General features: G+C 33.5%; 2 protein-coding genes across 5 annotated transcripts in view; both read left to right on the top strand.

Annotated features, from left to right (window-relative positions):
* LOC136410613 (uncharacterized) overlaps positions 1–11,377 on the top strand; it is a 48,757-nt gene that overhangs the window by 29,812 nt on the left and 7,568 nt on the right. The window lies entirely within an intron of this gene.
* Positions 261–11,377, top strand: part of kuz (zinc-dependent metalloprotease kuz) — a 30,181-nt gene continuing 19,064 nt past the window's right edge. For all 4 annotated transcript variants that reach the window (XM_066392843.1, XM_066392841.1, XM_066392842.1 and 1 more), the window contains exon 1: positions 261–698. In XM_066392843.1, coding sequence (XP_066248940.1) covers positions 632–698 — 67 coding nt within the window. In that variant the 5' untranslated portion in view covers positions 261–631. The remainder of the gene's footprint in view (positions 699–11,377) is intronic.

Here is an 11,377-nt window from a genome sequence, read left to right as displayed (position 1 = left end):
AAAAATTTAGGAGATATAAAAAACTTGCACAATAAACTGTTACAAACGTCAAAGAAATACGAAATAAACGTGAGGTGTTGTTATTGTTATTGTTGTGCTGCCAGTTTTTTGTGCGAATAAGAAGTAAGAACTGGTAACGATAACTGATAACGAGAACTTATGGGTATCACTAACGGTTATTTTATCAAATATATAACGATTTGGACAAATGAACAGATGCGCATGCGTTGAAATCCTCTGACTTACTGTCAAAACAGGAGTTTGCGCGTTCTCGGTCTGTCACAACATCAACATGTCATCAAAGCGATTCGATTCCAAAATATTTACAAACAATTTGTTAATTCATTAATTCTATCATTCCGTATTTTTAAATCGTACAGTTGAGTTAAGTCAATTAAAAACCGTCGCTTCGTTACCATAAATTCTTATTAAACTAATTTTTTTCATTGTTTCGAGACAAAAGCGGACGTGTAGTTAAAATAGCATGCGCACTTCTTCCGATATCACAAAGGTTTTAACAGTTTCCACTGGACTCCAGTTATTAGTCAGCTGTAAATTCGGAAATATGGCTTAAAGGGACCTTTTCGGGTGTATTTTCTTTTAAGGCAGTGGTTAATTTTTATCGGGGACAATGTTCAGTGGTTGCCCAAGTATTCTGTTTACCTTTTTCCTTTTGGCTTTACATCCTACTCACAGTGGTAAGTATTGAGAGAAAATGATTTTTTTAATGAGAGACAGATGACTGTGGTTTCCTAGTGTATAGTTTGTACTTACAAACTATTCAATCGTCTTTGTTTCTCTACAAATTAGTAGTAAGTAAACCTTGAAAATTGTAGGGGGTAGGTATCTTGCTACCTACCTACCTACTACACCATTGGCCATACCACACCAATTGAAAATTGTTAATAGTTTAAGTTATTTTTAAGGAGTTTCTATCTTCTTGGGTCAAATTATTAAAATACTGTTAACTTTAACTGCAAACTACAGGCAAGTTTCCATATAAACATTGAAATGCAATCTTAGTGTTGGTCAGTTTCTTTCAAGAATCATTGGGATGTTTTGGTGTATACACTTGAGGTATTTCAAAGGTAAATATTTTGGAGCATTTCTAAAGTACTTTGGTGTGCGGCAAATTCATCAGCAATCTACCTTTTAGACTTTTTTGAGGATTCTTTCATTCTATTTGCACAGAAACTGAGAATCAGCAATACCTAGGCTCTATTTTGGTGTTTCTATAGCAATTAATTTATGCAGCTTGCAATTAAAGTTGATGGTATATTAACAAATTGGTCCTAAGGGCAAGGGGGACAAATTATTAATATGCAGTTAATTTTAATGGCAAGCTAGTTTCCACAGAAGCCATGAATCTGATAAATACACAGTCTCTACTTCAAAGTTTCTATTGAAATTCATGCGGAAATCAAATTAAAATTGATAGCATGATGGCACATTAATAATTTGGGCCTAAGTGTCTATTGTGTACCGATTGAGATAGTTATCAATATCCCTGATGCCTTTACAAACATAATAATTTGTGTAGAAATTATAATATTTGAGCTGAGCATTAGCCAATTTCTCCATTTCTCTGGAATATATCTTAAGAGTTAAATTACCAACATATTGACATACAAGGTTAGTGAAAGAAGTCCTTCCCTCTCCCTCTTTTAATCTTAAACAAATAGATACTGAGAAAAAAGCGTTTTCTATTTCCTTGTATTCCGTAATCAAAATGATGTGTCTATTTCACAGTGTAACCCCAAAATCGTCGATAAGAAGCTGTTTCATATCAGTGTCTTGATTAAATCGTAAGTCTCTTGGTTAAAAGCGGTAAAAACCGACAGTATAGAATCTATTGAATTCGCTAATGTTATAACAGGGATTATTTAAGTGACAATATTATTCTTTTATCTTGAAAGAATTGTTTTAGAAAAATAAACAATTTGCCTCATTTAACCTTTATATCAAACGATGCTGGCAGGAGGATATCAAAAAAAGTTCAGTAAAAAGCTCAGAGCTACATTCAGTAAAGCTTTGTTTTATATTTATTATAAAAGATGAAAACCGTGCGGAGTAGAAAAAGTAGAATAAGATACACGATTCATAAGGTTCATGTTGCACACATCTATTACAAAATCCGTCGCTTCGCTCGTTGAAAACCGGAGTTAGATTGGTCCGGCAATGAGCTGCCTTATGAATCTTGTATCTTAATATACTAGCGTCTATCTAAAAATTTGGTGATTGGGAACAAGCTTGTTGGTACGTTGATTTATAATGAGCAGCCCAAGCCAAAGATATATAAGTAAGGTCAATTTATAAATGGAATAACGTATTTTTTAAATAAATTCCATATTCGGCGTTGAAATCTTAAGTATTTTTCGTATAACATATTTACTACGTGTGTGAATATACAATAACATTGGAGTGGTAGCAACATCAGAGTATGAGAAAGCAACAAAATTAATACATTTTATCAATCACGAACGGCAATTGAGATTATTTGTAATGAATCTTGATTGGCTACGATTATTGTCCAATAGCTCCAAATGTACAGGGTCTTTCATAAACTTCATTAAAAACTTTTTTGTTACCCAGGAAAGAAAAATATACAATACAAATGTACTATCCAAATAAATTAGGTAAAATTTTCAAATTTATTTTGTTATGTGATTTGCACTTTTTTGCGTACAAAAATGTTTTTGAAGAATTTTATAAACTTCTATATACATTTGGAAGCATTAGGCAATACAATTATCTCATCTAATCAAGTTTCATTACAAATAATCTAGATTGTGGTTTATAAATTAATAGGAAACATTATTAATTTTGTTGCGTTATTGCTTATTGAATTTATTTATGCACATAGTACGTAGTAGAAAAACGACTTGAAATTGAATGTAGAATATAGAATTGATTTAACAAGTTGGTTGGCTCATTAAAGAAAATGGATTTGGGACACTTTGTATAATTTAAAGTATCCACAAAATTAGATTGTCCACTTCAAAACTTCATATGAAACTTTTCTCAGTATATATTTGTTGGGATTTAAAGGGGGTGCTGCTTCGTTGACTAATACTGTATTCAAGCTATAAACTACTGTGCCATTCATGCATATTTTGCTGAAAGTTGAAGCGTTCGATAGGGCGGAAAGGACGACAAATACGCGGATGATAAGTGAAGGGCTTTCTTTTTAGGTGCCATTTTAAAGCATTGTACCGGGCTTCTATATTTTTTTTATGTGTCTTTTCTGTTTTTGAGTAATTACTGTACCTGTTTTAAAGCCCGTAAAGACCATTTCCTGGTTATTAATGTTGATAAAGTGGGAAGTGATTTACTTACCGTTCGGTTACCGTTCAACCAAATGGTAAGTAAAATATATGGTTATTTACGAATTTTTTAAAGGGTTTTTTAAACACCGATCCATCATCATACAAATAAGTCACTCGCATATTATTTCCTATTTATTGAAATTAAAATTAAAAGTACAGTTGTTGCAATTTTATTACTTGCTGGATTAGGATCTTTCTTGAGGTAAAATATTTTACCTAAGTTATTTATTTGTGCTTGTTGGATGTGCATACGAGAATAAACGGCGTCTCACCCTGCCTGAACATGCCTACGATACAAGACAGAGAAGTTTCCTTAGAAGCTCCCCTTTCTGGATGGATTCCAGTAAACTCTGTTGAAACTATTTTACAATAATTTTTTTAAAAAAAGTTCCCAATAGTGTTAAGAATCTTAACAAAATAAGTGTATAATAAAAACTATTCGTTCAAGCAGTTCATTATAATTACCAGGATTTTTTAAAAGCCAACCTAGACACCGATCGCTCTGCAATATACTAGGAAGGCCTTTGCTGACTGAAAGAAATCTTAATTGTTGTGAATTTTAATTTTAATTTCTTATGCTGTTACTCTCACCCTAATACACTCACTTTCACATGAAATGCACCACCCAGTAATAATAATAATTAAGTCTTGTAATTTTGGCAAAATAATGCTTCATTATAGAGTATCAAATGATCATACTTTCAGTAAAAAAGAAAGAATGTTAGTGGTTTTTTTGTCATCGACCTATTAGATTTTTTATTCAATTGTAAATAAATAAAATAATATTTACATGGAAATATCAGTTTATTTTGTTGTTGAACTGTGAACAAGACATTTCAAAATGCCCCCAGTGAGACAGCGTCGAAATTTTTCCCACGTTTCGGATTTTGATAGAGAGCGAATTATCGGCATGAAGGAGGGTGGACTTTCTTTTCGTGAGATTGCCCGAAGAATGAATCGGAACCACACCACGATTGCGAGAATATGGTCTTCGTGGTCTGAAGAAAGGGTTCAGCGACATCGTCCTCCCCGTAGCAGCAACGCACGTGAAGACCGACCTCTTAGACGGATGGCCATTGGTGATCGATTTCAAACAACAATGTCTGTTGCAGTAGATTGGATGGGAGCTCTAAATCGTCGGGTGTCGATGGCAACAGTTTACAGAAGAATTTCGTCTTTTGACTTGCATTCATACCGCACAACACCAAGCTTCCAGATTGGCCTGGTGTCAAGAACGAATTGATTGGAATCATGAGTGGAACAATATCGTCTTCAGTGACGAGTCGCGATTTTGTTTATGGATCAATGATGGTCGTAGAAGAGTTAGACTATACCGAGGTGAAAGAAGAAATTTGCAATTTTGTCAAAGGCGCCACATAGTTTTAACACTTAGTGTTATGGTCTGGTGTGCGATATGTGTTGGTCGAAGATCTTCTCTTGTGTTCGTTCCAGGCACCCTAAACGCACGTCGCTACATTAACAATGTTCTGAGGCCAGTATTAGTACCTTTCATGCAAACTTTACCAAATGGCATTTTCCAATAGGATAATGCAAGACCAGACAGTGCGAACATTACTTGACGATACCTGGAAGAAGCACAATTGGAAATACTGCCTTTGCCTGCACGATCACCGGATCTATCGCCCATCGAACATCTTTGGGATATGATGAGTCGCCGTCTTCGAAATTTACCGAGGCTTCCAAACAATGTGGATGACCTACGACATCATCTTGAGGTAGTATGGAATGAAATACCCCAGGAAGATATTGATCATTTGTTGCAAAGCATACCGCGAAGAATACGTGCTTGCATTGCCGTACGAGGCGATATCACTCATTATTAATTTTTTAATTATCAAATGTTGTATCTTTTAACTAAAAGTCTTATCATTTGATACTCTATTATGAAGCATTATTTTGCCAAAATTATGAGACTTAATTATTATTATAACTGGGTGGTGCATTTCATGTGAAATTGAGTGTAGCAGTTTTATCTTAATTCATTAATTTGCTGTGTTTTTTTAACTTATACTAATTTAGACTATGTTGATGGTTATGTTAGATTTTAGTGTTTTACACGATTAAAGTTGAAGTTTGAATTATCGTTAACTTTATTTAAATGTGTTAAAATATGTCTGATAGACTTGAACGCTAGATGATTAATTATCAGGTGAAATTTTGTTGACAAAGTCTGATTTATTTCGTAGAGTCTTTGATGTAGTTTTTTAGTTTTTTTTTAACCTTAAATTTAGTGGATGATGATGGATTGATGATGTTTTCCAATATATGAGCATGATAGTAATCATTTGTGTAACTTTCTCATTTAAATTTAAAAGCACCTAAAATAAAATTTACGTATAACTGAGGAAGAATAAAATGAAAATACTTTCTTCCTTAGATATTTTAATCATAAAAGGCTTACAAAGTTCGAAACAATTGTTTACCGGAAATCAACTCTCACAGACCGTTACTTGAATTACAACTTCAACCATGCAATCAAGGAAAAAAAGTTAATTGTAAGATATCTATCTCATCGGGTAAAATTAATGTGCATCTGCATAATCTAGGAAAAATGTTATAAAAAGGAGAATAACTAGAGTTTTCGTCTAAGCCCTTAGTAATGGGTGAATGTTATTACCACTCAGTATTAACTGAGAACAGTATGCAATTCCACTGCACTAACAATCCCTACTTCGGCGTGGGGCGCTATTCCCAAACAAAATAATAGGAAAAACTGTATACAGAGTGTTTAATACCCTACAAAAGTAATTATAGATAAATTAAATCAAGGGTAACAAATGTGCCATGAGCGAAAGGAAAGGGGTAGGAGAGAAGTTTACAAATAAATTTACAACTCAAGCCACAAAGAATAATGTGACAATGAAAATTAAAACAAGGAACAACGGAGAATAAAATTTTGCATTTGATTGCGTGCTGGGTATTGGACAAAAACCGAATAATAAAAAATAGTGTTACAGTTGCATCGGGGCAAAACAACTTTCCCAGGTTGTGCCATTGAATTTACACTAACTTGTTAAAAAACAAAGTTTCTGTAACGATGATTTGCTTTTATAATAGTTATAATGGTGAACTGGCCAGTCGCCTGTAACCAGGTTGTGTGACTAATAACGTAACCGGCACATACAGGAACTCCCGTCGGTGTCAGTGGCCTTGCAAATGGGAGATACGAAGCGGTCTTCGTTTGCATACAAATTATAATTTTTATTAATATAAATAGACTTATAATGATCTTAATGAGAGCATTCGTTGTAGCTTTTATTTGCATGTGGGAGAGGGGCTTCACGCAAAGACGGTTTCGTTCACTCACCCTCCGAATTGTTAATTGGGGTAAAATTTAATAATATAAGTTTATAGTGGTGCGCACTAATCAACCCTTCTCTTAATCCTCTCAAAAACTAAAAATTATCAGAATTTCATGATTCTCCCATATAACTTGACCCTTATTCGTGACACTAAGCTGGGGATTGGGAGGAAGTGTGGTTTAACCCTCACGATTTATTTCATTTCCATAGGGCTTACTTAATTTATTTCTACGCAATTTGACTTTGGATTATTCCTTCCACACAAGGGTGACTGTAATCTTTAATTATTTCACGTATATAGAATAGGTAAAACTGAGAGTGGGAAGAAATGCTAGGAATGTTTGGAAGCCCAAAAATTATTATAATTAAAACGGTTGTTTAATGAACTGCAGCCACCGTTTGAGAAATAATATACGAATACTCGTATTTTTAGTCATAAAATAAACAAACCCCTGAGCAAACTCTCTGAATATTCGATTTAAAGCAAACCCTCGAGCCAACCGTTTTCCCGGAAAAACTACAGTAAAATTGCCGTTCTCGGGAAATGTTCAATGAATCATATTTCAGGTGAAACGATGAGTTTGAATACTAGTGTTTTAGTGGTAATTCTGTTGCGAGAAAGATAAACTTCGACGTTGTTGGTCATTAATATTAAGGGTTGGCAGAGTTTTTATGTATTCCATGAAGACTTTGGCAGGATATATTCGAAAGAAAATATTCTTGGAAATATTTACACAGCAAGGAAAAATCAGCAAATATCAACCACATTAGTCACTTTAAGTAATGATGAAAAAGATAGTGGAGTTTTTTAAATCAATAAAATTTTAAATCGATCTTACGTGCTAAGCAGTAATAGTAGCTTATTAGACTTCGTCAAGGTTATAATAAGGAAATACCTTATTTACCTCCGATTAACCTACCTTCTAATTTGTAATCACCCTGAAAGCTCTGTTTTGTAATATACGTACACAATCCATGGTGTTCTGTTTTTATTAGTTGCTGTTTGTTACACGAGTTTTATCGCCCATTCAGCTAATTGTGTCAAAATAAATATTTCGGTAATCTCTCCTAATTGAAAGCTACTGCAATCCAAATGACTAATTTTCCAGGAAACATGTTGCTTATCGTTCGATTATTATTAAGAAGTGGAACAAAATGTGCCTCATAGCAATAAACAGTATGGAGGACCTTGGACACGACTATTGATTTTTTTTTTTTGATTGATTAAATGGGAAAAAATGAAAACGCTCGAAAAAAAGAAAACGTTAAAAATATTTTCACACTTTTCATAATAATTAATGGAGGGCACTTCGCTAATTTACTTCAGCATGGGCATAACAAGAAATACGATTTTCTTTTGGGATTAATAGATGAATTTTAACTTTACTTATAATAAGAGATGTTATTATACCAGATGGCTCATTGTAAACAAAACACATGAGTTTGTGGTCACGAATTTTTTGTTCTATAAACACCGAGATACGTCAATTTAATTTTTAATGGGGACAACTTTTGTGATAGAATTAACTTCCAAATTGTTTTTCTCCTTTGCGCTGTGATTACAACCCTAAAATATTAATAGGGATGATAATGACATCTTATTTGTAAGGCCTGGCTTCCCTGAATTTGGTGCAATACATTTTTTAAAATTTTATCATGTGGATTAAAAATTATTCAAACTTAAAGTTGCAAAAACGCATTGAAATAGTACCTTTGCCCATAGCTAGAAAGGCATCAAAGCAAATAAACTATGTCAAATAGCATTTATACAAAAGTAACCAATTATATCTGCTGTAAGAGTGCCTATGACTTTACGTATTATTTATCTTACGCAAATAAACCGCAAAAGGAAACGATTTCCTTTATCTTACTGGTTTTGTTAGTGAGTGTATTCGTATTCATGTTCTATCACTTCTTATATATTTTCATTGTCTCTAAGCTCGTGTCAATGTACGGAAGACGGGCAAAATAGCCTGATAACAATCTTTCGCTTTTAATAAAAATGGAGCGCTCCCAGACCGAACTTTGCTTTCGTTTTCATAGTGTAACGACTCTTTTAACCCCGGGACAAGCTTTTATTTCTATTTTTGAAAAATATTTTAGAACCTAATAGAAGCATCTGCTATCATTTTTTCGAAGAATTCTCGTTCATTTTACCGCTTTTTAAGGGAGATTTTTGTTTTTTATTCATTATGCCTGAAAAGTTGATTCAATTGTTATATGCAAAGTGGATGTAACAACAACACGGGAAAAATTGCTGCGTTGGTTTTGTGACTGGAGTCAAAAAATGGTTTGATGCATGCATATTAATGCGATATTTTTTCTACTTCAGTAAATCTATTCACATGTGGTACAATACGAATTTACTGTGGTTTAATATCATGATTTATCTTTACTGCTTAAGTTGTTTTCTTTCAGCTATCAATGCATTTAGAGCTTAATAGAAATATATGGCCCATTCTGCAGTAGATGCCATCGCACAACTTCAATTTAAGGCATTAAACCTAATCGTTACTGTGCATTTAAAGCTTGAGCTTAACATGAAAAGTTTATATATCATTTTTAAAACGTTTCATAAATAACCTAACTAAAGCGATTGTATCTCGTAATAACTCGGGCTTTATTTGCAGAGCAATGGCTGGAAACCGTTCGAACTTGGGAAACAATAACAACCATGTAATGTTGTAGGATGGAACTTTGGTTTAATTGTTTTCAAGTTTGGTTCGGCTATTGTGATAACCCATTTTCCATTATGGTTCATTCTTTGGTGCTTTGACCAATTGAATTTCTCTACTTAAATCGGCTATATTTTAACTCCGTTCAACATGTAGATACACCTAAAGGGTGGTCGTACGATAACAAAATAACATACTGAAAATTCGCCATTGTAATAAAAGAGTATTATAATGCTCATTCAAAATTAGGATGCTTAACGTGGGGAAATAAGCCTTGGGATCGCGTAAATGGTAAGAGAGGTGCGAGAATGTTTAATTGAAAAAATTTTGCGCAATTTTAAGATCGAAAAAGTGCTGCTTCGAAGTACTTCTGGCAGAGACATGGAAATAAGTAATTATAAAGACATGTTGCCACAGTACCCCACCTAATTTAGATCCTGGACACGTTCCTCGACCACCCTGTATGTAAAAACCCATTACTTATTTATGCACTTGACAGCTGTAGAGGCTGGAATCCCGTAAATTAAATGGGTAGCGGTAGTAACAGTTCGAAGTCGTTGGGCCTCTATGTCGTGTATAGAAATTTATTTCCGAAAATCCAGAAAATTTATTTGGGAAATGCTCTTTTCAGAAGTCGGAAGTAATTTAAGTCAATGGTCAAAATGGCAGAACTTTGTGTTAAACCAGTTTGTCTTGATTCTGTGGAAATCTGGAGAAAATGTTTTATGGCTCGGTTGCTTTTCAGCTGCTCTATATTGCAGTTTACAGGAGCGAGGTCTTGCCTGTAAAACCCGAGCAAGCCGTTTTGTGCAGGCAACACAATGCAGACTTCAATACGTTAATCGAAAGTTACAACGATGTAACGTGCCATAGTTGCAATAGAAATGTGTATGTATTGTATATAGAAGCGATTTAGATATTTCAGCCGCATCATTTCCTGGTAATCTACTTAAAATGATATGCATATCACAACTAGTCAACTGGAACAATTTGGGACAAGCAAGCAAAATTGGCATTATTTGTTAATAAATATAAATAGCAAAATGTAAATGATAAAACAGTATCTTGAACTGGGGCACACATACAAAACTATTTTGTTGTTTAATCGCTTCGTATTTATAATGCCGAAATTGAAATGGCCAGCAGCAAAGCTGAAAACCAGGTTCAAATAAATGATTTGTGTATTGTAGGAAATTCGGAGATGAAAATAATATTCAAATAGGTGTTGTGTTATATCTCGTTAAGCTGTTGAGTAATGAGGCGTTTCCGGCGTTGGGTCTGTTAAGCAGAAAATCAGTATGCTCCAGTTACTATAATATTTTAGGTGGTTTTCTTTTCAGTGGCATGTTATAATTGTAAAAAGTCTACAGAAAAGAAAATGTCTAGGCTGAAGTCTGGCTCGTAGTCAGTACGTAAATGCTTAGAAGCTGAGAAGATTTAGTTTGGACTACAAATTTTAAATCATTAGGATGGCCGAGCATTTTGCAACATTTTTTTTGTAGCAAAGATTTAACCACGTATTTTACGCCCAAAAATAGTATTAATTCGCCATATAAATTATATTCAAAAAGAGCTTCATTTTCGAAATAAAGAGTTCTCACTAATGTAAAGCGCCTTTGAAGTTAAAAATAACAAAGAAAAAATTTTAATATTAAACACGTACTACAAAATATATTTTGTGTTATGACATTTTCACGTGTCTGTTTTAAAATTTAAATCTTTATGATTCATCTAAGTTCTCCTTCACACAAAACTTGAGGCTAAAAATGGAAAGATGTAAAGAATTAATTTTATATTTTCCAAGCCACATTTCCATTTTTTATCGCAAAATTAAATAATAATTCCGTGTTACATTTAATCGAGCATATAATTTACTACATTCTAAAGTTAGAGGTATTTGTAATAATGCTTTAAAAATGCAAGATTTTTATAATGAAGGGTTGAGTTTCTTACAGTCGCGCAGGGTAAGTCTAGGTTTTGTTTTTGCACAGAGTCTTGATTTTAAATAAAGGGCTTTGCTTTTTGCTAATTTTGTTGTTGCGAAATAAAATAT

The sequence above is a fragment of the Euwallacea similis genome, chromosome 8, assembly GCF_039881205.1.
Source record: "Euwallacea similis isolate ESF13 chromosome 8, ESF131.1, whole genome shotgun sequence".
Taxonomy (NCBI): domain Eukaryota; kingdom Metazoa; phylum Arthropoda; class Insecta; order Coleoptera; family Curculionidae; genus Euwallacea; species Euwallacea similis.
The sequence above is the reverse complement of the archived record's forward strand: the minus strand, read 5'-3'. Positions and strand labels throughout refer to the sequence as shown.